This window comes from Esox lucius, chromosome 7 (assembly GCF_011004845.1).
Source record: "Esox lucius isolate fEsoLuc1 chromosome 7, fEsoLuc1.pri, whole genome shotgun sequence".
Classification (NCBI taxonomy): domain Eukaryota; kingdom Metazoa; phylum Chordata; class Actinopteri; order Esociformes; family Esocidae; genus Esox; species Esox lucius.
Genome location: NC_047575.1, coordinates 22420864 through 22446266, shown reverse-complemented (window position 1 = coordinate 22446266; position 25403 = coordinate 22420864). Strand labels below are relative to the sequence as shown.

General features: G+C 38.6%; 1 protein-coding gene and 1 long non-coding RNA gene across 6 annotated transcripts in view; one reads left to right on the top strand and one right to left on the bottom strand.

The window, feature by feature from the left end:
• Positions 1–76: 76 nt before the first annotated feature.
• On the bottom strand, positions 77–25403 carry LOC109615897. The gene is made up of 3 exons (XR_002196911.2): positions 25337–25403; positions 24002–24060; positions 77–198 (listed from the first exon to the last, which is right to left on the bottom strand). It is a non-coding gene; the product is annotated as an uncharacterized LOC109615897 (long non-coding RNA).
• The window catches only part of samsn1b (SAM domain, SH3 domain and nuclear localisation signals 1b), a 29774-nt gene continuing 9086 nt past the window's right edge, over positions 4716–25403 (top strand). For 2 of the 5 annotated variants that reach the window (XM_034293510.1, XM_010870666.5), the window contains exons 1-8: positions 4716–4898; positions 6628–6788; positions 7801–7847; positions 13837–13880; positions 19886–19980; positions 21556–21618; positions 22547–22667; positions 22994–23397. In XM_034293510.1, coding sequence (XP_034149401.1) covers positions 6786–6788; positions 7801–7847; positions 13837–13880; positions 19886–19980; positions 21556–21618; positions 22547–22667; positions 22994–23397 — 777 coding nt within the window. In that variant the 5' untranslated portion in view covers positions 4716–4898; positions 6628–6785. Of the gene's footprint in view, positions 4899–6627; positions 6789–7800; positions 7848–13836; positions 13881–15816; positions 15920–19885; positions 19981–21474; positions 21619–22546; positions 22668–22993; positions 23398–25403 lie in introns of those variants that run through there. The other 3 variants (XM_034293511.1, XM_020047861.3, XM_034293513.1) reach the window with 3 other exon arrangements.

Sequence of the window (25403 nt, the reverse complement as noted above, 5' to 3'; positions counted from 1 at the left end):
GCAAAGGGTTAGATCCTTGGCCAGGCCGCGTGCATTGAGGATCCATGTGTCTCCTGAGTCGAGGCCTTGATTTTGTTGCTAGCTGATAGAAGAGATGGCTGTTCATCTGTTACTTTCACTGACATCTTAATCTGGTTATGGAGGTCGTTCTCCAAGTGTCCTCACCTTCTGAAGTAGCCGGCAGAGTACCTTCATCAGCTGGGAAATAAAAGGGCATCCTCCCATTAAAATGGTATACCTACAACACAGGTGTCAAACTGATTCCACTGAAACCAGCTTGGTGAGCTGGTTTTTGAGTTCTCCTTTAAATATGTACTCAGTTGAGACCATTACAACCTGGTGAGGGAAGATGCTAATTGGTGATCTTATGAATCAAACACAAGGTAAGAGCCAAAATCTGCAGACACTCAGCTGTCAAAAAAAGCTGGCTATAAAAATGTTGCAGGAAGAACACAGTAACATCAGAATTAAACTGTAGTTGATTGATGTTTCTGTAACTGTATGCTTCAGACTTACATTCACAGCAAAGAATTTGAAGAATAAAAAAATAATTCTTTAAAAATATGTTGACCTAATCTTTGCTGTCGGTATTCAGACCACAATATTCATACAGAGCCCCAGAAAGTATTAGGACAGTGATTGTGAGTCTTTTGCAATTTCTTCCAGTCATAAGGCATCTAACTAGTACCCAACCGGTTGCCAGATCAAACCCAAAGCTGGAAAAGCGGAAACATTTTATCCCAGAACATATCAGTTACCTAAACTTTGTCTCATCACTATGGATGAGACTCTGCTAAGTGCCAAAAATATACAAGTACATTTCAGAGCACCTCAGTCACGCGGGCATCACATAAGAAAAGTGATGGAGAATATGTTTGAGAACAAGAGAGAAAAGGAACCTCTCTGTGACCTCTGCTTAGAGTAAATAGGCCATTGCCTGATGACTGTAACCGATATGAGTACCATCTGCCCTTGAGATAAATAAATAATATCACTATAATAGTATACTGTTGTTTGTATTTAGAGATTGATGAGATTTGTTTAAAAGATATGGACAAAATGGATGTAGGTTGATGGATCTGTGTATCTCAATTTTTAAAATGACTTTGGGACTGAGGCTAAGGGGGATGTGGAAAGCATTGGTCCAGTATATGAACAAGTTGCTGGTTTGAATCCCTGAACTGATGCTGAAATGGGTTCTTCTGTCTTTTTTTTAGCAAGACACTAAACCCTAATTCTTCCTGTAACACCCACTGGATGGAGTGTCTGCTAAATGCCTTCAATTTAAATGAGCAATCGTGATTGTTTTTAATCATTTCTTTCACTATAATGTCACCAGTTAAGCCAATCGAGAACCAATTCTCATTTACATGGGAAAACCTGGCCATGGGCATAACAATTGCAAGACAACATTTAGATACACATCAATACAATCCAAACCACTTGGAATAACCAAGAAATGACACCAATATGTTGCACCATATGATGTGCAGTGATCAGGTAGCATCTCAGACAAACCAGGCTAGGTTGTTAATTAGGATGAGGCAATGGTTTTAGACAGGTCAGTCCATCTGATTTGTAAGGATCTAAAAGCTGGAGCTTCTTCAGACTTTTTGGAGACTATTGCTATATATCAGAGACAGTCTTTGCACTGAATTAGTTTGGTAGTGAACTAGGATTTGTAGAGATTTTTTTAAATCAAATTGTGTATTTAGATTAATTAAATGTATTTTTTAAATATGAACAGGAGACCTGAGGGGATGAGGTCAATTCTATGCCAGCGGACATATATATTATGTAGGACAGCCTGTGGTTAAAAGTGTTAACTTTTGACAATAAGGAGATTCAAGTACAGTTAAGGACAAAGGCAATGATAAAATGATCAATAATGTTTTGCGGAAAACAGCTGTGGTGTACATGGCAGGCGTGTTAGTGAAGATAATATAATTGAGAGTGCTTATATTCAAGTTTTATATGGCGGTTTCCTGTATTATTAGGTATTAAGCATGTCCTTGCTCAAATTGCCTTATAAAATAACCTCTGAGGACAGACAGGGGGCAATAAATTGACTAGAATGGTCAGGGCTCAACTATAGACTGAGGTCTATAGCAGATAGTCACAGTGTGAGTTGTTTCTAGAGAATTTGACATTAACAATAAGATATCAAGATTTGTAGGCAAAGATCTTGAAACGATAGCAGAGCATTGCAGGTACAGTTTACTATCGATGTCGGTCCCAACAGCCTTGGCGGACTGGTCTTGACGAAATATTATTATCGCCAGGTATGGGAGCATCTGTTAGCGGTCAATTTCCTCAGCCAGGTTTCTGATATGGCCTAAACATCACATCTAGAAGTGAATACTAATGCTGTCAGCTCATCAAGCTTAGGGAGAACATCCCATAAACATATAGCTGAGAACTACACATTAGCACCTTCTTCAGCGCTTTAGCTATCTTCAGTTTCTGGCACAGCAAAGCAGTGCAAAAGCTGCAAAAATCTAACACATGCAACAACATGAAGGCTTTGCAACTGGGTCCAGTAGATAAGTCCCAACGGTGCGGATTGCTCTTCAATTAAATAAATGGATTTCTGCCACAACCCATATAGTGCGCCGCTTCCTGTTTGCACACAACCTAGTCCTGTAGTACCCAAATGGCTTGAGTGGGACCTGTGTTCAATAATAGACTGACAGAGTAATCCCCAGGGAACGCAGAATCACATTCCCACAACACTGTCCTAACATTGTCCTAAACCAGAGGGTAGTCAGGTTGATTCATTTTTTTAGGCTTTGTAAAGTCTTCAGCCTGAAGGAGCTTTACTCCCTTTTCATATTGTGCTTCCACTATTAATGGTGGTCTTTTCAAAACAGGCTCTCACTTATTATCTATTCATTTTGAGACTGCAAAACAATGACTGCTTCTGATGACTGAAAATTGCTATGAAATCCCTGGATAAAAACCAGGAAATGTAGATGGCATGTTATAACCAGTAAAATGCAGAAGCGCATCTATATATGCCGATCAGCCATAACATTATGACCACCTGCCTAACAATGTGTAGGTCCATCTTTTGCTGCCAAAACAGCCCTGATCCATTGTCAGGGAAATGTCTTGAACTGATGTATTCTTATTGATTGAGGTCCATCTTTTTCTGCCAAAACAGCCCTGATGTGTTCTCCAGGTAAGCGACACACACGCACCCAGCCATTCACGCGATGTAAAAGGAAACATGATTCATCAGACCAGGCCACCTTCTTCCATTGCTCCGTGGTCCAGTTCTGATGCTCACATGCCCGTTGTAAGTGCTTTTGGCAGTGGACAGGGGTCAGTATGGGCACCCTGACAGGTCTGTGGCTATGCAGCCCCATACGCAACAAACTGCAATGCATTGTGTGTTCTGACACCTTTCTATCAGTACCAGCATTAACTTTTACAGAAATTTGAGCTACAGTAGCCCGTCTGTTGGATCGAACCACACGGGCCAGCCTTCGCTCCACACGTGCCTTGGCCGCCCATGACCCTGTCGTCGGTTCACCGCTTCTCTTTCCTTGGACCAGTTTTAATAAGTACTGAACACTGCAGACCGAGAACATCCCACAAGGGCTGCAGTTTTGGAGATGCTCTGACCCAGTCGTCTAGCCATCACAATTTGGCCCATGTTAAAGTCGCTCAGATCCTTACGCTTGCCAATTTTTCCTACTTCTAACACATAAACTTTGAGGACAGATTGTTCATTTGCTGCCTAATATGTCCTACCCACTGACAGGTGCCATGATAACGAGATTATCAGTGTTATTCACTTCACCTGTCAGTGGTCATAATGTTATGGCTGATCGATGTACATCTCATAAGGAAATGCACGATTTTGACACATATGATATGTTAATACCACATACTGTATATTTAGAGGTATAAATAGCAGCAGGGAAATTTGCCTTTAAAAGGAAGTTTGTGTTTATATTTCATTGGGTCCAGTAAGTAAACATTTATTACCAGTAACTAGTCCTTCATAATCAGATCACAAAGCATATTTCTTACTGCACTTACATCATTTTCAAATTAATTAATTTGTTTTTCATTTAAAGTTAAAGAAAATGCAGTGCCAGTAACATCAACATACCTAATAAATCCTGCTTTCACTGGGGTTTTACGTTACCAAAAATACAAAAAATTATATTACAGACTGATGGCTCACAAATAAAATTACACAGATGGCACTGTATGACATTTAAAAATAAATTACTTTATGGGTTTAGGCTATTACACTATTGATTAATTGTTTTCAGAAACTTTATAATTTAATAATCAACTCATCATTTTGACAAGAAAATTAGGCACAGAAAATTATAATATTTATTTAATTATCAATAATTAATTACATTATTAATGCTTTTCAGTTGGACAATTCTGCAAATATTATCTAAACAATTCATCAAATAAGGCAATTTTACTACAGTCTGACCAAAAAAAACATGATTTCATTATGTAATTATCCCAGTAATGACAAAAACAACCCATAACAAACACGGTGTGAGCTGTGTCACTGTTTGCTTGTTGTGTACACCCCCCCAACCCAGCGCTTGTCTACTGAGAGTGTGATTATGGGTGGCCCTCTTGGTCCAGCTTGCCTGTTTGTGAGGGCTGTCTTGGACAGTAATGGCTCACTGCTTCTATTGGATTAGGGAAGGGATTTTAAACTAGCACTAAGCCGCATGGCTGTAGACAGCCTACAGAGCTCAGGAGCAGTTTGTGTATGTTTTGCACAGTTTGTGGTGTGCACATGTGTTTGTTTGTCCTGAGACTACTTCTCGGTTTGTCTCTACTGTTTTCCATTTTCTGTGGCATGAGGTGGAGGGAGTCCCAGGATCTGAAATATGAACCTATTCTGCTTCTCTCTGGTAAGAGAAACATATACTTTAATATTATGTCTCTATTTCCTCTCTTACATTTTTTGTAGAGTGTATCCAAAGATCCGAAAATTGCAGTTGTAGCCCTTTCCATTCACATTGTGTAAATTCAGGATTAAAACTGTAATCCTATTTCCATTTTCCTCAGTTGGAATTTCAGTTTTCTTCTGAATGAACTCTGCTGTCAGGGCAGTTAAGTTAAATTAGTCTGCTCTTTCTGTTCCTGTCAGTGAAGCCTTTGGCCGGTTGCAAGCTCATGGTAGGTACTGTAGTGTAGCAGGATTTCAGGATTCTGACATGGACTAGCTCACTTAGGAGGAAGCTATAAAGGAGACTGAGATTTTACTTATGCCAAGGTTAAGAAAGTTGAAATGCAAGTCTTTATATTAAGGTAAACAGATTAGCCACAAAGTCGTTTATAAATGTGTAAAGCTATTGAGGCCTTTAAGAATTTTCTTATTTAAACATGAAAAATAACTATTAGTGATCAATCCTTAAATACCAAATGTTGTCACTATATCAAAGGCACATGTATCTATAGTAGTACAAGATTTGATCCCAGAACAGCACAGCCTGAATTCTTTGAATAATGTATTAATTAATTGTGTGAAAAAGTTTCACAGGGATATTGTCCCATGCTGAAGTGTGGACATTATACAGCTGCTGCAGATTAGACAATGGTACATCCATGCTACACATATCCCATTCCTTATCATCCCAAAGATGCTCCCTTACGTTCAGTTCTGCACAGGCTACTCAGGTTAACTGAACTGGGAATCAACAAACCAGTCAATGTATTTGCACTCCTACATTTTCCAGGGAACGGCTTCTTTTTGTTTTTAGATGATAAGAGTAAAACATAGTTGTCAAGCATTCAAAGATGCACACACTGTTGTATAACATAATTTTCCAGTTTGTGGCTTGCCTATTAGCTTCTATGATTCTTGTCATTGTTCTTCGACCTCACTCATGAACAATTCGTTTTCACCACCAGGACTGTTATTGACTGGATGTTTTTTATTATTCACACCATTCTCGCAAAACCTTCACAACACTTTTGTGAGTGAAAAGCCCAGAAGTAAGGACATTTCAGAGATACTGGAACCAGTCTCCCGTACCGATGATCTTCTGGATTCTGGATAATGTCTCTGCACTCAAGTTTAGTTTTATTTTCCGACTGTACCATACATCATTTAGCAATTTGCTGTTTACAACCAAACAAAAAGATGTACACAAAGATTTATGAGGCAGGGTAAAGGAGCAATGGGGATAATTTATAAATCATGTGTACACACCGTTCTGTGCTAAACAATGACAGCAATCAATTCAGCATAAATTCCTGGATTTATCAACATCGCTTGTTCACAAATGTACGCATGTAGATAATCTGCCTCTAACCTAATTACAATTTTAGTTTTTATTGCAATAATGCACAATTTGAATTTGGAGACTTTTTTCTTTGTCCTATGATGTCACGAATTGAAAATAACTATTTCTTTACTTTCAATATAAGCAATGTTAGGCTACTTAACATGACTGCTTGGACAAGGTATTAACTGACTTCAACCAAAGTTAAACTTGAAATTACTCTGACCATTGAGTAAATCAATAATATTCTATGTCGATTAAATAATTACTTGAGAAAACCCTCAACCTCTGCATACAGTGTTCACAGGCTGTTGCTTTCCCTGTTCATGCTGCTCTCTTTCCTTGGGTTTAGGAGGGCTCGACGGACAGCTCTATGAGCCTGCCCTCAACCAACACCCACTCAGTACCAGGAACACAGTATTTCAGTTCCCAGTCGAGCCAGCAGCCACATAACAGCCCTTCTCTGAGTGGAACGGGCCAAGTGGAAATGCTCAGAATCCATGTATACACATGGTGAGTTTTACCAATGTGTTCAACAAGGCATCGATACATGTATTCCCACTGAGAAGCCATGGCGCAATTTGTTTTATGGGCTAAAGATTCTGAACCCCAAATGATGGTGGTTAAAGAAGTAATTTTATGCAGTCAAAGGATAGCTATGTCTAAATGCTGCTTGATGACTTGAATACAGGAAGCAGCAGATAATGGGTACTAGGTCTTATAATGTAAACACAACAGGTCATTGTGTAAGATAAAGAAGTGTACCACTGTATGCCAGAGATAGATATCACTGTATATTGCCTACTATGCAATATAGTGAGCAGCTGCCTCTAATTGGGGACGAACAGAACCAAAATGCAAAGATACCTAGAGGAATTCCTGCAGTCAGGGCCCTGACTATCACCCTAGAGAAACATAGAGATGGCTAGAGGCATCACGATAGACAAGACCAGACAGTTTTGAAGCTAAGTGATCATGTAGAATATTTTACAGCTGATTTAAAAAAGTGTAAGTAGTTTTTAGTTGGAGTTACTTTATGATGTGTAAGCCTTTTATTAACTTCTCAGCACACCTATAGAACAAGAAATTGTGTGTCAATTCAAAGGCAAGTTTAATTATTGTGTAATCAGATTTTTTATGAATTACTAAGGCCTTGTTCATCATAGCATCTCCCATCGGATTCTGGGATGGACAATTTTGAGATATTTGTCTTTCTGGTTCTTGTCATGCACCCCAGTCTTTGTGCCACAGGGAACATTCTCACTTTGAACCTTGATTGAGCTAACAGACCCTCAAGCTTAAACCAGGAGTCGCTAGAGCGTGGGCGAAACATTCATATTTAATTAATAACACCCTAAACTCAGACAATTCTGGTCAATTGCAATGGCCTCTGTGGGACCCCTGATCTAATTTGCGAGCAGGATTTGCACCTGGTCTCGCATTGATCCAGCTAAAAGCACAGATATTTCTGTCCCATTCAGTGACCCCATTGCCCAGGTTTATTTTTCATATATTTTATTTCCAGGAGCCGTCAGAGACTCAAAAATCCCATCTGAATACAAAGAAGAGAAGGTACGGATGTTTGTGTTTTTTCACTCAATGCATGCTTGCAGTTCAGGTCCCATACCACTTTCTACATGAACCAAACAGCAATAGCCAGACATGCAGATGTGGTAGACGATTTACATCAATGTGTCATAGGTTGAGTCAAAGTCTTATATACGGTGCCCTCCATAATTATTGGGTGAACATTAACAAAGTGTTATACTGGTTTTACACTCCAAAGGTTTGGAGTGTAAGGTATCGCTTTAATCGCAAGGTTATTCTTATCATTGTAGAGCTAGTCAGGGATGCTGTTACTTCACCAACGAACAGAAGCAACCCAATAACATCAGAGATCAAAGTTGTGACAACTTTATGCTACTTGGCCACAGGGAAAATGCAGCTATGCAGTGCAGACAAACTACGTATATCTCAGTCATTTGTCAGAAGAATATAACATCAAACAATAAATGCCCTCCCAGACCTCATATCGTGCGACAAATCATTTGTTTTCCTCAAGATGTTCGCCAACTACAAAGAAACAAAGCTGACTTCATGGCCATAGCTTGACCACCCAGTGTAGTTGGTGCTACTGATGGGACAAGATTGCACAAATTATTGCACCATCAAAAGATGAACGTGTATTTCTTTACAAGCTGCCAGACATGTAAGAGGCTGACAATTAGCTGAACATATTCATGTTTAATATTTTTTATTTTACTACATTTTTATTTGAATATCTTTATTTCAATATGTCAACATGACACATCCTTCTACAGTATTGCTATGATGAATTCACTGACAGAGACCCCTCCCCTATCAGCCAATCACTTTGGGAATAGTAAGTAAGCCTGTTTGTGGAACACGACATCGTCCATAGCAACAGGGTCAACCCCGTCCTTTCTCTTAGCATAAGACTTCTCTCCATTCATTAGTAAAAGTTGTTGTTTGCAGCTTTGTGAATAGCTTTTAAGAGGAAACTCTTAGCTAGGAACATTTAATGCTGTTTAGAGCTACTCCTAGTGGTAAGATAAAATGTTTTCTGAATACGGCCCCAAGTTTTAAGTCAAGAGAATTCTGGGTGTTGGGCAGTTCTTTTGTTCTTCAGTTTCCTCTTACCATTTTTCTATTTTGTTAGACTGACCCTTTTCTGCCTACTCTCAGGAGTGTTCCTGATCTGTTGGAATATTTTTTTCTTTATTGTTTCAAGCATCTTTAAGTAATCTATTACAGAGGTCTGCATTGGCGTACCAGACCACTTTCAAAATGTTTCTTTTGGTAAGCCTAAGGTTTTGGCTATTGTAGGATCAGCAGAGCATCACAGGATTTATGTAAATAACTTGCCAACAGCGATTACGTTCCAAATGAACATATCAGCAGTCCAATGACGTTCAAAATCAACCAGTACTATTAATCCTTAATGACTCACAATTATGCTCAGTGTCAACATATGAGAAGTGCCATTTCTCTACCATCATGAACCATCTGTCAGGGGCAGTTATGAACATATTAATAGTTAAACAGAGTGGCTGTTTAAATAGAGTGGCTGTTTAAATAGAGTGGCTGTCCACATTTTGGAGTATAGAGCCAAAATAAGAAAAAAATGCTTTACTGTCTCAATAATTATGTGTTTTACACAGAGTTTGACGGATGTTTAAGCCTATGCATTTATGTCAGTGATTACATACCAATTTGCCCGGTGTCATGTCACATAGAAAATGCTGTGAGCTAAGTAAGAGTTTCAAACAAATAAATACATTCCTCGGAATGATTGGTATCTGGAAAACAGGGACTTTCATGATAATGCCTGTCAACATACACAAACATCTGAATCTTTCAAAAGGTTAGTTGCTGTAAACATTTAAAAGAAGTGGCTATGGAGAAACACCATTCATGTAAGAGACAAACAATCAAAAAATTCCAAGTTCAAAATATTCTGTTTTAGTCTGGACAATTTTAACAACCTTTGATTTGAGCAGAAAATCACAGCTATAATAAAAATTATATATATTGCGATACAGTTCAGTTTTTCAATGTTAGAAAATGTGTAGAAAATCAAGGTGTGATTTTTTTTAATCAAATCAAAAATATAAGCAACATTTTCGTTAGCTTTGTATTCGCCATCAATGTGTTCAGAAACACGCCCTCCTTGCAGCTAATGGAGGGAGCGATAGTTTCTGTTATTATTTTTAAAAAAATATATTAAAAAATATATAAATGTTGCAAGCCCAGCCTGACTACAATATCAGAATTTAAGTCCCCGCCAGGTCATGATAGGGTTCAGGCTGAGAATGAACACTCTACCTTTAGGTCACATTGTCTTCAGTTGGCTTTATGCTAGCCTGTCCTCCAGATCACTCAATGCATTTTAGTAGGGGTAGGATTTAGAACTTATTTTACAACTGCGTTTCTTCCATAATTCTGCAACGCAACAAAGGTTGTAGTTTTTTATTCGCTTTTTCAAGCCTTTTTCCCACTATATATTGCCCTATATCCATGATCTGGATACACCAGACATACTCTAATAGAAAGGTAATATAGTCCATGTCTCATCATGATGAATTCTGATCTCTAGTTAAAGCTGCAATGTAGGTAGTATTTTTCAGTAGAAAAACAATTACAGCATTTAGCAATTACTCACCAGTCAGAAAGCAGTTCCGCACCGATGCCAGATAGAGAATGAAGTGACGAATAATAACATGAAAAATAGAACCTGTTCAAAACCTGGATTCAAACCTGGGTCTCCCACGTGAGTGTCCAGTGTCGGTATAGCATCTCGACATTAAATCATTTTATCACACATTAACATCATGTCAAACTTATTTCGCTAGACATTAGGCATTGTGTTAAACTGACTAACGTTTCTTATTGAGTTTACCCTCACCACAAAGAGCATCTATACAATGTATAGATTTTGCCACTGGCCATTTTAACAGCTTATTAGCCAGTAATATGCTTACTAGTATCTAACTTACTACTTGGAATAGTCATAAGAATTGAGCAATTTCTAGCGAGACTGAATATGAACTTTACACTGCCAAAGCTATTTCATTTCATGGCACAAAACATTATTTTTTCTTTCACTCGTGAATGACATTGATACAATAACTATCAAGATAGGTGACAATAAATGACTTTTTCGTCAAGTGAAAAGACAAGAGAATTGTGGAAACTCCTACTCTTTTACTGCCCAAGGGGTTTTGATCTAGCCTATATTCCCACAAAAAGAATGCACGGACGCGTACTTTGAAAATCCACCAGAAATAGTCGAAATATGAACAGTTTTATTTTAGGCTTACTATAACGTAGCTACTGAATGTTGTAACCAGCAACGTTTTTGTCGATCCCGACCCAAAAAGCATGCACGGATGCATGCTTCGAAAATCCACCAGAAATAGTCCCAATGTAACCATGAACAGTTTTATTTTAGGCTTACTATAAAGCCTACTGAAGGCTGTAGCCAGCGAAGTTTTTTTCTATCCGGGAAACAAATCCTAATGCATAATTTGTTTGACTGTGACAAGATCCGAAGGCGGGACTTATTGGTTGCAGGTCGGCGTCTCCAACCACTACACTATTTAACAAGGGTCAGTCGCTCACTCGCTCACTCGTTGGCTCGCTCACTCAGTAAGAGACATTCGCTCCGCTTATGCAGTCCGGCAAAAGAAAGAATTAAACCCATAATTCGACCTTCTTCTTAGCCTTGCTAATGTTAGCTTAGGGTTTCTGGTTGTTAGCTATAGAGAGCTAGTCTATGTCTTCTTTTTCTTCTTTTGCTAAACAACTCTTAGAGGGCCTCATTAGCTTACACAATATGTTTATAGGGGACAAAACCTTATTTTTTTTACTGAAGCAATCCTACCTAGTGCAGCTTTAACCTTAACCATTAACCATAAATGTTATTAGTTATTTAAATTTTTAATCAGTTATGTTAAGAACCAAAATAATATTAAAAGTAATAGGAAGTTATTAAGGACCAATATCACTGTGATATGTTGATATTGAACATAATAGCACTGCTGATATGTTCATACTGAAGTATTCAATGCTTACAAGTTAGTTGTATAATAATATAATTTCTGAGAAGTATGGTTGGTCCAAGAGCCTTTCTAGGGATATGTATTTTTTATGTTAATTCAAGCAACATTTTAATGTTATTTACACACAAAAGTATGTATTTTTCCATACATTTAACAGATTATATGCAACTCCTTTGCTTAAATCAGTAGTCAACAATAAAATATGTTTTGTTATGATTAATTAATGTAATTCTCTCCAAACATCTACAAGAAATTTCAGTCCATTTACCAATGTAGGGGATACATAAAAACATGTTTACAGATCTAAACATGGAGCTTATAGCTAGCATGTGGTTTTGTGTATGATATCAGATCAATGGTGCATAGCCTATTAAGTGTCATTGTGCAATTTCACAAGAGAGTGCATTGTGTGGGATTAGGATTAGTTTTAATGGGACAAGAGTTGGGATTTAATCACTCCTTTGAACAACCTTCTTAGCTAGAGGTCAACGACGACCCCACCAGGGGTATTATAACTCAGATACACGTCATAAAAGCATGTCACACACTGGTCCCAGATCTGTTTGTACTGAATATACTGTTATTTCAATAAAGTTTCACATGGCATGACAATGATCATAGAGTAAGCAAAGGCAGCACATACAGTTCTGGGATCATGCTAGTATGTAAATGTTGTTTGACGGCACACAGACAGACTTTTAACCGATTTCCCGATATGGAATGGGCCTGTTGGGGTAAATAAGTCTAAAGTTAATGAGAGAGCTGCTTTATCTCTATCTGTAATATTGTTGTCCATATAGATTAATTGCATGTTCTGACCTAGTCTAAAATGTAAGATGAAACAACATGTATAACATTTCAAAAGATATTGTCGAAAATACCTTGGATTTCATAAAACCAGAGTTTGTATTTAGGGGTTAATGAGTTACAGCCTGACAAACTGTTTAAATAGTTTTTGCATTTAATGACATGAAAATAGTATTTTGTTGGGTTTTGACATCTAATGAGCAGTTTGTTGTTGTTTTTGAAAGATTATACAGTGGGGAGAACAAGTATTTGATACACTGCCGATTTTGCAGGTTTTCCAACTTACAAAGCATGTAGAGGTCTGTAATTTTTATCATAGGTACACTTCAACTGTGAGAGACGGAATCTAAAAAATAAATCCAGAAAATCACATTGTATGATTTTTTAATAACCTATAATGTAAACAATTCAGGCAACCAGGTAATTGTAAGGTTATTATTTTTCATTTTTCCCCCTCGAATTATAGGTCACATTGAAAGTGGAAATGTTCTGACATGATTTATCTTTGTATCATTCTTTTACATCACAAAAACCTGGCATTTTTAAACAGGGGTGTGTAGACTTGTATATCCACTGTAATGCCACATTACAGAACAGGTGGCATATTAATTCTTCATCACTATCAGAATAAGACCACCTCGGTCTCTCATCCCCTCCCGACTTCCCCCGTCAATTCATTGTACAGACCAGATTGTTCTGCTTATTTATAATGTATCTGGTGATGTTATTTTTCAGATTTTGCTTTGGGTCTTTTTGAAAACAGTAGGCTAGGACAACAGGGATAAAAGAAGGAGAATGTGTGGTTCCAATGGTGAAATGAAATGATATCAAAGCTATTCTGGTAGGGATAAGACCCGAATGTATTGTGATCCTAGCAACGCCTCTGCTTTTGACTAGTATCAAGCTTGACTTTTTACCCAAGTGCTGATGTGAAAAGAAAAAACAATCACTGAAAACAAATCAAAATTTGTCAGTTTACCAGAAGTGGGTATTTTAAATAACTATTATGGTTTAACACCAACATCCTTAGATTCTGAGCATGTTCACATACAACCTAATAAATATATATTATAATGACTGTAGTAGTAGTAGTTAAATGTTCTAATACATATTACTTGTAGAGATAAGAGATCTCAACATTGACCAGAATGTGTTTTTATTTGCATTTTCAGATTGCATGTACCAACAACATCAACATCACACAATGAAATCTTGGGTTAGTACAAAAATAATTCAATATTGTCCACTGCAATTCGCAAAAGCAATTGTACATGAGAGGGCATGTTGAACTAATGGCTATGGTCAGCATCTACTAAAGCATAGCCGTGATTTAAAAAAGCAGTTTAGCACAAACTCAAGTGTACAATTGCTTTTCTACAACGGATTACAAACATTATATTAAAACAATGAGTAGGATATTTTGATCATAAACATAGCTAAATGCATTTGTTTGGACACAAATCTTGTGTTGCTACCCAAACCAGCTGGTTATTTGATTTGCACTGTGGTTCAAACAGATTGTTTATACAATTCATTCAAATGAACTCCCCCAGACACAATCCTATGGGCTGGCACCAGGGAGATTGTTATTTAAAATTCCAAAGCAGATAGCAACATTTTCACAAACAACTGTTGTTGCAAACCCATTGCTAGATTTGAAGCAAGGGTAAATACTGTCTATATACTGTATTTTTTATCCAATTCATGTTTATGAATTGCCTATGCTGAAGGTGCAGTGATTTTTTCAGGAAACTAAAAATCCCATTTTGGGTCATAGAATTTCCTGTGGTATATAGCATTTTTTTTAACCATGGCTTAGAACATGTGTCAGCCAATCACAATGCTTCATTTGACCAACCCGTTGTAGAACAATACATTTTGACTGCTAAACTGACGTTGAGTGTGTGAGAGACAAAACACACAGTTCTTTACAACTTTAAACTTAAAAAAAAATTTTTTTGTCATTTAGCAGACACTTATCCACAGTGACTTAACCGTTATCTTTAACCCTGTTCTCCTACTGTATTTTGAGCTGTATATTCTGCATAAAGCCAAAACTTTGCACACAGAATTAGTAAACTGGAATAGTTGATATAGGCAAATAGCATTGGTACTTCAATATTCAATACATTCAATACAGTAATCAAAATTAGAATGCATGAAAGTTAAACAACACCATACAAGGTCCAACACTAACCTTTTTTCTCACAGTTGGCCTGAAATCTACTGGCCCAGACTGCATTTTTACTGGTGTTGAACCCTGCACCATGTAAAAAAACATTTCATTCCATCACTGTGGTGTATTGTATATGTATATTTTGTTGTGTAGATCAGTTGGTAGAGCATGGTGCTTGCAAGGGTTAACGCTTTGATTCCCATAAGGGGCCAGTCAAAAAAAGTATGAAATAGCACAAAATGTGTGCACTCATACCAATCCTATGGACTGGCAATCCTGTGAAAATACCATAAATATATTAACTCATTTTATTTGCATGCTTTTATCTCACATTGAATTAGCAAGTATATTCATGAAAAGATGATAATGATATTTATTATTTATCTAACCTTTATTTAACCAGGTAGGCCGATTGAGAAAATATTTTCATTTGCAACGGCGACCTGGCCGAGACAAAGCGCACGTGCAGGACAACATACCGTTACACATAGAGTACACAGAGTACAAAATACTAAATGTGGTAGGGTCTGTATAAAAAACAAAGGCAGTACAGAGTCTATATACAGTTAGTGCAAAAGTGATAATAACTTAACAAAAGTACAAATGTGCTAGAGAGTCTAACTAAAAGTGTAAAATGCAGTAGAGAGTGTTGTACAATTTGTGCAAAGTGAGGTGTATTTTGCGAGGTAGGTCAGTTAGTGTGTAGAAGTGGTGTGGCAAAGACAGAGAGCATAACACTAGGGCATACCTGTGCAAATGGTGTGAGTGCAAAGGAGCGATAATATAAGACAGTTGTGCAGATAAGAGTGCAAATGTGCCATGAGACATGACAGAGACAATAAGGGCAGTTATGGGCAGGATCAATGTGCGCATGATGGAGGAGACTTAACATGTTCAGACAGACATTCTTTAAAGGCAGTGAGGGGAATGAGGGTCTCCAGTTTCAGTTTTTTTTTCATTCATTCCAGTCATTGTCAGCTGAGAACTGTAAGGAGTGTCGGCCAAAGGAGGTGTGGGCTTTTGGAGTGACCAGGGAGATGTACCTGCTTGAGCGCAGGCTGCGGGTTGGTAAAGCTAAGGTGACCAGTGAGCTTAGGTGCAGTAGGGCTTTGCCTAGCAAGCACTTGTAAATAAATTGGTACCAATGAGATAGGCGCCGGATGTGTAATGAGGGCCAGCCAACCAATGCGTAGAGGTTGCAGTAGTGGGTATTATATGGGGCTCTGGCAGCAAAACAGATGGCGCTGTGGTAGACCACATCCAGTATCTTCAAGAGAGAGTCTGAGGCAGTTCTATAAATGACAGGTTTAATATTATATTAGCTAATATTTTGATAACCATTTATTAAAAAGTAATGTGTGTTGCGTCATATTTATGTAAACAGCAATTGCTTGTGTCAACTCTCATGTCTCAACACATGCAAAACGGTGGTATAAATTAATGTTCTGATGATATGATATTTACATACTATATACACTCACCTAAAGGATTATTAGAAAGACCATACTAATACTGTGTTGACCCCCTTTCGCCTTCAGAACTGCCTTAATTCTACGTGGCATTGATTCAACAAGGTGCTGAAAGCATTCTTTAGAAATGTTGGCCCATATTGATAGGATGATGGAGATTTGTGGGATGCACATCCAGGGCACAAAACTCCCGTTCCACCACATCCCAAAGATGCTCTATTGGGTTGAGATCTGGTGACTGTGGGGGCCATTTCAGTACAGTGAACTCATTGTCATGTTCAAGAAACCAATTTGAAATGATTTGAGCTTTGTGACATGGTGCATTATCCTGCTGGAAGTAGCCATCAGAGGATGGGTACATGGTGGTCATAAAGGGATGGACATGGTCAGAAACAATGCTCAGGTAGGCCGTGGCATGTAAACGATGCCCAATTGGCACTAAGGGGCCTAAAGTGTGCCAAGAAAACATCCCCCACACATTACACCTCCACCACCAGCCTGCACAGTGGTAACAAGGCATGATGGATCCATGTTCTCATTCTGTTACGCCAAATTCAGACTCTACCAGAAACTGAGACTCATCAGACCAGGCAACATTTTTCCAATCTTCAACTGTCCAATTTTGGTGAGCTCGTGCAAATTGTAGACTCTTTTTCCTATTTGTAGTGGAGATGAGTGGTACCCGGTGGGGTCTTCTGCTGTTGTAGCCCATCCGCCTCAAAGTTGCGCGTGTTGTGGCTTCACAAATGCTTTGCTGCATACCTCAGTTGTAACCAGTGGTTATTTCAGTCAAAGTTGCTCTTCTATCAGCTTGAATCAGTCGGCCCATTCTCCTCTGACCTCTAGCATCAACAAGGCATTTTCGCCCACAGGACTGCCGCATACTGGATGTTTTTCCCTTTTCACACCATTCTTTGTAAACCCTAGAAATGGTTGTGCGTGAAAATCCCAGTAACTGAGCAAATTGTGAAATACTCAGACCGGCCCGTCTGGCACCAACAACCATGCCACGCTCAAAATTGCTTAAATCACCTTTCTTTCCCATTCTGACATTCAGTTTGGAGGACCACACCCCTAAATGCATAGAAGCAACTGCCATGTGATTGGTTGATTAGATGATTGCATTAATGAGAAATTGAACAGGTGTTCCTAATAATCCTTTAAGTGAGTGTATCTGTAAAATTCAATTATATTATGTTTTTTTTTCTTCAGTTTAGGCCAGTAAAAATACAGTTAGATTTCAGACCAGCTGGCCCGATCGGGAAAAAAAGCTAGCGTTGGACCCTGCAGACATCCCTCTAACCTCACTCAATTGTTCTGTAAGGACTGTAAGGAGTGGGCAGACAGCCTTCAAACCTCACTCAATTGTTCTGTAAGGACTGTAAGGAGTGGGCAGACATCCCTCAAACCTCACTCAATTGTTCTGTAAGGACTGTAAGGAGTGGGCAGACATCCCTCAAACCTCACTCAATTGTTCTGTAAGGACTGTAAGGAGTGGGCAGACATCCCTCAAACCTCACTCAATTGTTCTGTAAGGACTGTAAGGAGTGGGCAGACATCCCTCAAACCTCACTCAATTGTTCTGTAAGGACTGTAAGGAATGGGCAGACATCCCTCAAACCTCACTCAATTTTTCTGTAAGGACTGTGAGCAGAGGTCCACAAGCTGTTGAATGAAAATATACATATTTTTGCACACATTCAATTTGAGTTTTTGTTAAATAATCTATATTTGTTAAATAAAAAATGAAAATAATTTGAATGTGTTTGTTACAAACTGGGGTTTGTATAAGGATTTTATCAGTAGATTTAATGTTTTATACAAAATTACTGACCATACCTGTAGGGTTCACATACTTTCAAATAGCACTGTATAAAAGTTTACCATATAAACATTAACAAATTACCTTTTCAACCTCACAATGCATCTAGAAGGATTAAAAGTTGCTCGGGAAAATGTATTACAGTTTAACCTAGAGATTCTCCCCATGTTTGCTTTTCCAAAGTCACTGATAACATGAGAAAACCTATTCATTTGTAAAATGAGTCAACTGAATGGCCCTCATTTATCAAAAGTGCGTACACCAAATTTCCAGCGTACACCTGGCGTACACCCAAAACCACGGTGACTTTGAGATTTATCAATATGGACGTTGGCGTACGGCACTCTCAAATCCTACGCCAGCTCAGGAGGTGGTGTACGCACGTTTTGAGTTAGTGCGGAAATGCGCATGTTGAGTTATATGTTCTCATCATTTATGTTATATTATGTTGTTTAATTATGATACTGACTGTTGTATACCCAATATTGTGCAAGAGTTAATTGTGCGCATGTGTGAAAAGACAGGACTTTTATTTTGACCTGTCTCAAGTAAAAAATGTGTAGCCGTATACTCAGCCCCTGCTGCAGTTCCCTCGTGCACTGATGTTATGCCAGTGCAGAGATGTAAACTGAAAATAAAACAGTATTAATAGTTATATTTGGAGTGATCTTTGGTGGATGGATGACAACAAAATATTGCACATGGACATGGCGGAGAGAAATGAAACCTTAACAGCGCAGAAAAGAAAATCCTAACGCACTGACAAACAAAAAGATGTGATATATTATGACCTACTGTAAAAAAAAAAACAACATAATTACAAACTTCAGTGTTTATTTTTGTGCAACATGGACTTCAAAGTTTCATTTGTGTGACTTTACCAAAGCATTTGACTTACATGTATTCCTTCAGATGCGAGTCTGTGCGCTTTACATGACGTTTCAGGGTTAGGCCCGGCAGTTGCGCGTGGACTGGGTTCAGTAATAAAAGGCTTTGAATTACCAAAATACAATTCAGACTGACAAAATAATAAAAATGACATTCTTCTTCTTTTAGACAATAATAGAAATAATAATAATAACGACATTCTTCTTCTAAATAACAATAAACGTCATTGATTAATATCATGAAATAATAAGACGAATATTACAAATTGTCATGCAGTTATTAATGTGAATGAATGGTACTCCACATCACATCATCATCTTTTATTCCGCTTTTTAAACTGCCAAATGAAACAATTTTATTTATTTCTACCTCCCTGGTGATCGTCTCAATCTCCACGTCAGAGAAGTTTCTCTTTTTTGCCGTCTTCCGTGTGTCCATGGCGTAAAATGAGGGCGTGGGGGAAGCGGAGACTTGAATATATAGGGGCGTGTCATTCTAATGACGATCGTTTTCATCCGCGGCATTTATCAAGGGAAGGTATTGCGTACACCTGGATTTTAAAGGTACGCACAGTTTCATAAATCAGGCGATGAGAGGAGTGTAAGCAAAATCTTACGCCAACATATACGCCCGTTTCTACGCAAGAATGATAAATGAGGGCCAATGAGAGTAAACACTGTATAAGCCTGTTGTTTGGTAAAATAGCCCAGTATGTGTCATTTGCAGCCTTAGGTTCTGGTTGCATAGTTACACCTGGAACTATAGTTAGATCATAGTTACACCTGCACATGTACAACCACAAATGTCCATATTATGGTGGGTGTGTTTGTGTGTCTAACCATGCATTTTTGCCTGTGGTTCTTCAGAGATGGGTCAAGGTCCTTGTCAGAGAAGCGTCCTGACAGTAGAGGTCAGACAGGAGCTGAACTCTAAATCAAGACAACAAGATCCTACAACTCAGGTAAAACTTGGCTACTGTAAAGTATTGTCATTAGATGCCGAAGGTTATTTTGTCTAGCCCCGACTGTTTGATAAAAAACATATATATAAGGCATTTTGCACTTCTGCTTCATCCAAGATAAATGATTTTGACAACTAAATATTTACTTTGATACACATGGCAGAAGTGTTTTAGTGCATATGGAAAGTAATAAATCCTAGGAGTCTTTTAGAACTTGTTAATCTATTTTGGCGTGCTTTTGTTACAATATCAATGGTGTTTCATATTTGATGAGTTTAGGGTGTTAGTGCAATCACTTAAAGTGTGAAAACCATCATTGTAGCCTATAATTTCTTATGGTCAATGAAAACCACAAGTATGGGCATGTCTTATTTGGTTTTGCTGTATGCACTTGTCAGTTTCAACACTGGATATGTTGTCTTTGTACTGTTTTCAATTAAATATAGGGATAAATGATTTGCACATCACTGCATTCTGTTTTTATTTACATAGCGTCCCAACATCTATGGAAATAGGGTTGTTCAATAGTAGAAAATAGTACAAAGACAACATATCAAATGTTGAAACCGAGAAATTGTATTTTGAATTTGATTCCAACAACACGTTTATAAAAACTTGGGACAAGGGCATGTTAACCACTGTGTTGCATCACCTCTTCTTTTAACAATACCCTGTAAGCGTTTGGGAACTGAGAAGACCAACTGCTTCAGTTTTGAAAGTGAATTTCTTTCCCATTCTTACTTGATATAGGATTTTAACTGCTCAACAGTTCAGGGTCTCTTTGTCATATTTTCCATTTCATAGTGTGCCAAATGTTTTCAATGGAAGACAGGTCTGGACTGCAGGCATTTTAGTACACAGCCATGCTGTTGTTATATGTGTAGAATGTGCTTTGGCATTGTCTTGCAGAAATAAGCAAGGCCTTTCCTGAAAAACGTGTTGTCAGGATGTTGCTCCAAAAACCTGTATATATTGTTCAGCATTAATGGTGCCTTCACAGATGTGCAGGTCATCCATGCCATGTGCACTAATGAACCCCGATAACATCACAGATGCTGGCTTTTGAAATGCGCACTGATAACATGCCAGGTGGTCCCTCTTCTCGTTAGCCAGGAGGATGCACGGCGTCCAAGATTCCCAAAAATAATTTCACATTTTCATTTGTCAGACCACAGGACAGTTTTCCACTTCACCTTAGTCCATCTAAAATGAGCTTGAGCAACATAAAAAGTCTTTGCAATTTTATGTTGAGAAACATTATTCATAAATTGTTGCACTATTTGCAGCCTTTCATAGTGATGAACCCCTCCCCATCTTCACTTCTGAAAGGCTCATGCTCTTTGGGATGCCCTTTTTATACCCAATCATGTTATTGACCTGTTGCCAATTAACCTAATTAGTTGTGAGATGTTCCACCAGGTGTTTCTTTTTTTGCATTATACAACTTTACAGTCTTTTGTTACATTTTATGAAATGTGTTGCTGGCATCAAATTCAGAGCTGGCATATATTTTTCAAGAAGCCTGATTACTTGTTAGGAATGATACATGTAGAATGATTGATTTTTCTGATGCAGGGAGTGAACTTTGAGGTCTGGAACCCAAACTATGATCCCCTTGACAGTCAACAGCAGGGCACGGTGAGTGTTATCAACATCAAGACATCTCACAGGCCTCTTTAAGGCACAGTCTCCTCTGGGACATACAAGCATCAGTCATTTTGGCAGCACAACAATAATTCTTACTAACTCAGTCAGATGGCAGGGCATAGCCTGGGTGATCCACGACCGCCGAGTGGCAAGCAGACCGGTCAGTGGGTAGCAGACCGGTCAGTGGGTGTGTTTTAAGCTTCAGGTTTTATCGAACAAGATACAAAAGGTATTGACCATTCAACAATATGCTTACTTACCGGTTCCCTCACGACAGAGCAACAAGAACAGAGATCAATAAATAAATGATTTGCAGTATAGACACTTTAATTAAGTGGTAGAGTGGGGATGTTTAAATTGTGCAGTAGTAACCAGTAACAGTCTGAGCAAGAATGGAGTGAGTGTGTGGGTGGTCGTTTGTATCAACGCATGTGTTTATGTTTGTGAGACAAGAAGGGATAGCAAGCCGTCGTTGTGCTTACTGATCAAGGTATAGTACAGTCCTGCAAGGCTAATTTGAGCCATCATTACATACATAGTATAATACATTTTTCTGTATTTCATTCAGTTTATTTACTGAGTGAAATGTCACTTAATCCATTCAATCATCTTTCTTCCTCCGGTGACAAGGCAGACAACATGTGATAGGCCAGTTTGGCCGGGTGGGGGCTGAGCTACAGGTCAAACCTAAACAGACTGTAAAGTACACAAAAGAGAAGGTGTGTGCCTGTGTCGACGGCTGTACGATACTGTGTCAACTGACACTTTTCTTAAATCTCATTGCTGATTCTGCAACCAGTGCAAGGCATACGACTAAAACATGGGATGTGCAGTCTTCCTTTGACAACTTGAGAGCACTTGTCATTACATAAGGCACACGGATGCACACTGCTAACCAACCCATATTACTCTGCTACAGCCTGGGGATGCGGAGGCTGACATGACTGAATCTACGGGAACACTGGCGAGGTTCCAGAGACTAGTGGGAGTGAAGAAGGGACCCCAGATTGGATTAGATGACGGAAAGACAGACAGCAGTGGTGAGTTCTCATGGACACACATCAGCTCAAAAGGCAGTGATAGAGCTGCTTTTCTTCTTCATACAGAACAAATCCTGAATAGAAAACCCCTCAAGTTGATTTTCATTCTTGAAAGACTAAATTAAATTAAGGTCTCCTGCAGCACACATAATGACCCATTGCATACAAATTGCCTAGCTCCTCCAAAATAAGCTGTCTATCACATCACCAGCAAATCACTACAATGAGGTTTCAGAGAGATTAAACCTTCCAGATCATAATTATAATGGAGGAATGTGGAGTTTTAATCAGAATCTATGAATGAATGATCTTCTCTTTTTGTTTAGGTAATTTGGCAGAATCTGTGTTCAATCACAACAGTCCAGTTATCAACTGTATTGGCCTGGGGAAGAAGACAGTGAAGAAGACCTCAGAGGCTCTTTTACTACCAAAACAGCAGACTAAGGTCATTGTTGGGAAAGCTGGGGAAGGACCTTTGAGCATTGCTTTACATGAACACCACTTGGTCCCTACAGAGGTCCCTCCACTCTGGGATATCCCTTGCCATACTTGCCACCAGCCCCCAGGTGAGTCTTGGCACTATGACTTTGACTTCCCCCTGCCGAGAGCAACTGCCTGGGACCACTTTGAGAATCTGGCCCAGGAACTGGAAAGCAAAGAAACACCTTCAGAGTTCTCACCCCAACGAATCATCCGCTCGATCACAGATCTGGACATCTCTGAATACACGGTATGGTTTAATTAAAGGGGAATAACAAAACACTTTGTCTGAATTCATAAATCATTTAATGCAAGTGTGGAACTATTTCTCCATGTATACAACTCTTTCACAGGGAGTGCAGCATAATTTGGTTGTTTTTCTGTCCCCCCACTAATGCGATTTGATAGAACTTTGTGAAATAACAAAATGTTCTGTCACAGCAAAAACACAACACTAGGGAACCTCAAAAAATTAAGGTACATTCCATAAAAATTTTACGTGATAAATATCAGTATCAGCCAACGGTCTCAGGCTTGAGACACTGCCTGCCAAATGATACAATACATTTCTCTCACAAGTCATTTCTTTTCGTAAATGATTTCTTGAACAGACCGTTGGTGTTCATCGCCGGCATAACTGTAAAACCCTTGCACACTTGCCTAGCTAACTAAATGCAGAGGTGAAGTAGTTAAACATATTTATTTGAAGAAGCCTGTTGCATTTCTATGTGCATGGTGTAAACAGAGCTAACTAGGCAGAGGTAGCCCCTGTTGTTGCAAATGCAGGCTATACATGCTAAAAACCTTTAGGATGCAAGAAACACAAAAACCCACTATAAAGAGGGAAAACCTACCTGTAGTTAGCAGTAATGAGAGATGTCTGTTGAAGGTGACGTCTTTGTGTCAATGTTTTCTGGCCATAACAACAAAATATAAAATGTATTAGACCAGCTAACCAGCTATTTGTTTTATATACAGGCCCTAAAAACTATACTTTTCAAACAAAACTACACTTAATATATAGACTAACAGAGTTACATTACGGTCTGCATTAAATCAAACAAGCCTACTAATGCATTCCAGTGAATAAAAAATATCCTTGGAAGGAAGCTTAATAGGAATAGATTATATAAAATTAACAAAAAACAAAAATCTGGCTAGCACATCCATAGATGCAAGATCTTCACAATAAAAAAATCATTAGGCAATGTCCATATTATTATAATAATGTATTCTTGTTTAGAAAAATTAGCATTCCCACATGCTCCAGGAGTAGACGGCTTACATAGTCTGTTGACTATCAGGCCCGCAGCCGAGAAAATCCTGTCTGCCGGGATGCACAGGTATGCTTTCACTAGCCGTGATCATTTCCTGTACTTGGCCATTAGCCACTTAAAAAGTGAAGCCTATGGCACCATATGACCAATCTTCATGCAGTGTTGTAGTACAGACCACCTAAACCAAGAAGTCATGACCAAGTCCAGAGTGTATCAAGACCGAGACAAGAACAAGACCTTGAAGAGTCGAGACCGAGTCAAGACCAAGACCAAGGCAGGACGAGATCGGGTCAAGATCAGACCATATATTTTCTTACCATAACACAGAAATAATTATCTTTAAGGTGAAGGGCATATTTTTTTTTTTTCCAGTGTAGGAAAGACTAAGTGATTGAGCAAGCCAAAATAGAGGAGCACATGACACTCAAAACACACAAGCAGTGGGGATTGACTCTGTCAAAAATTAGATTTTATCTGTAACTGTGTATTTGAACTAAAAATGTGCATTTTTAAAGTGCCGTGTGCTTATGGCCAGGCAAATCAGCCTATTAAAATGTAATTTTTTCATAGAAGTGGAGGCGCATTACTCAAATCTCCACTCTCGGTCTCAGCTTTCACATATCTAGCTCTCTCACCAAAGTGAAGGAGCGCGGTACCGCGGCGTAAATTTAAGCAGCTGACATTAACGTTGATTTAACGTATCTTTATATTCATCATTAGCTACATAGCTTTATGTGGCCTGGCTCGTCATTGTTCATCACAAACAAAAGCTGGCAAGCACATTGAAACTAGCGTCCTGAAACATACAGTATATAATGCTATATATATTTCTGAAGAGTTTTGGTACAGAGGCAGATTGCAAATTTTAAGTAGCCTAGCTGGCTTTGCTAGCATCACATACACTTAGCGTACCTTTTCTATGCTTACTTTCTAAATGCCGGTAAATGTTTGATGTAGTCCCAGCCATCTCAGTGAGCGT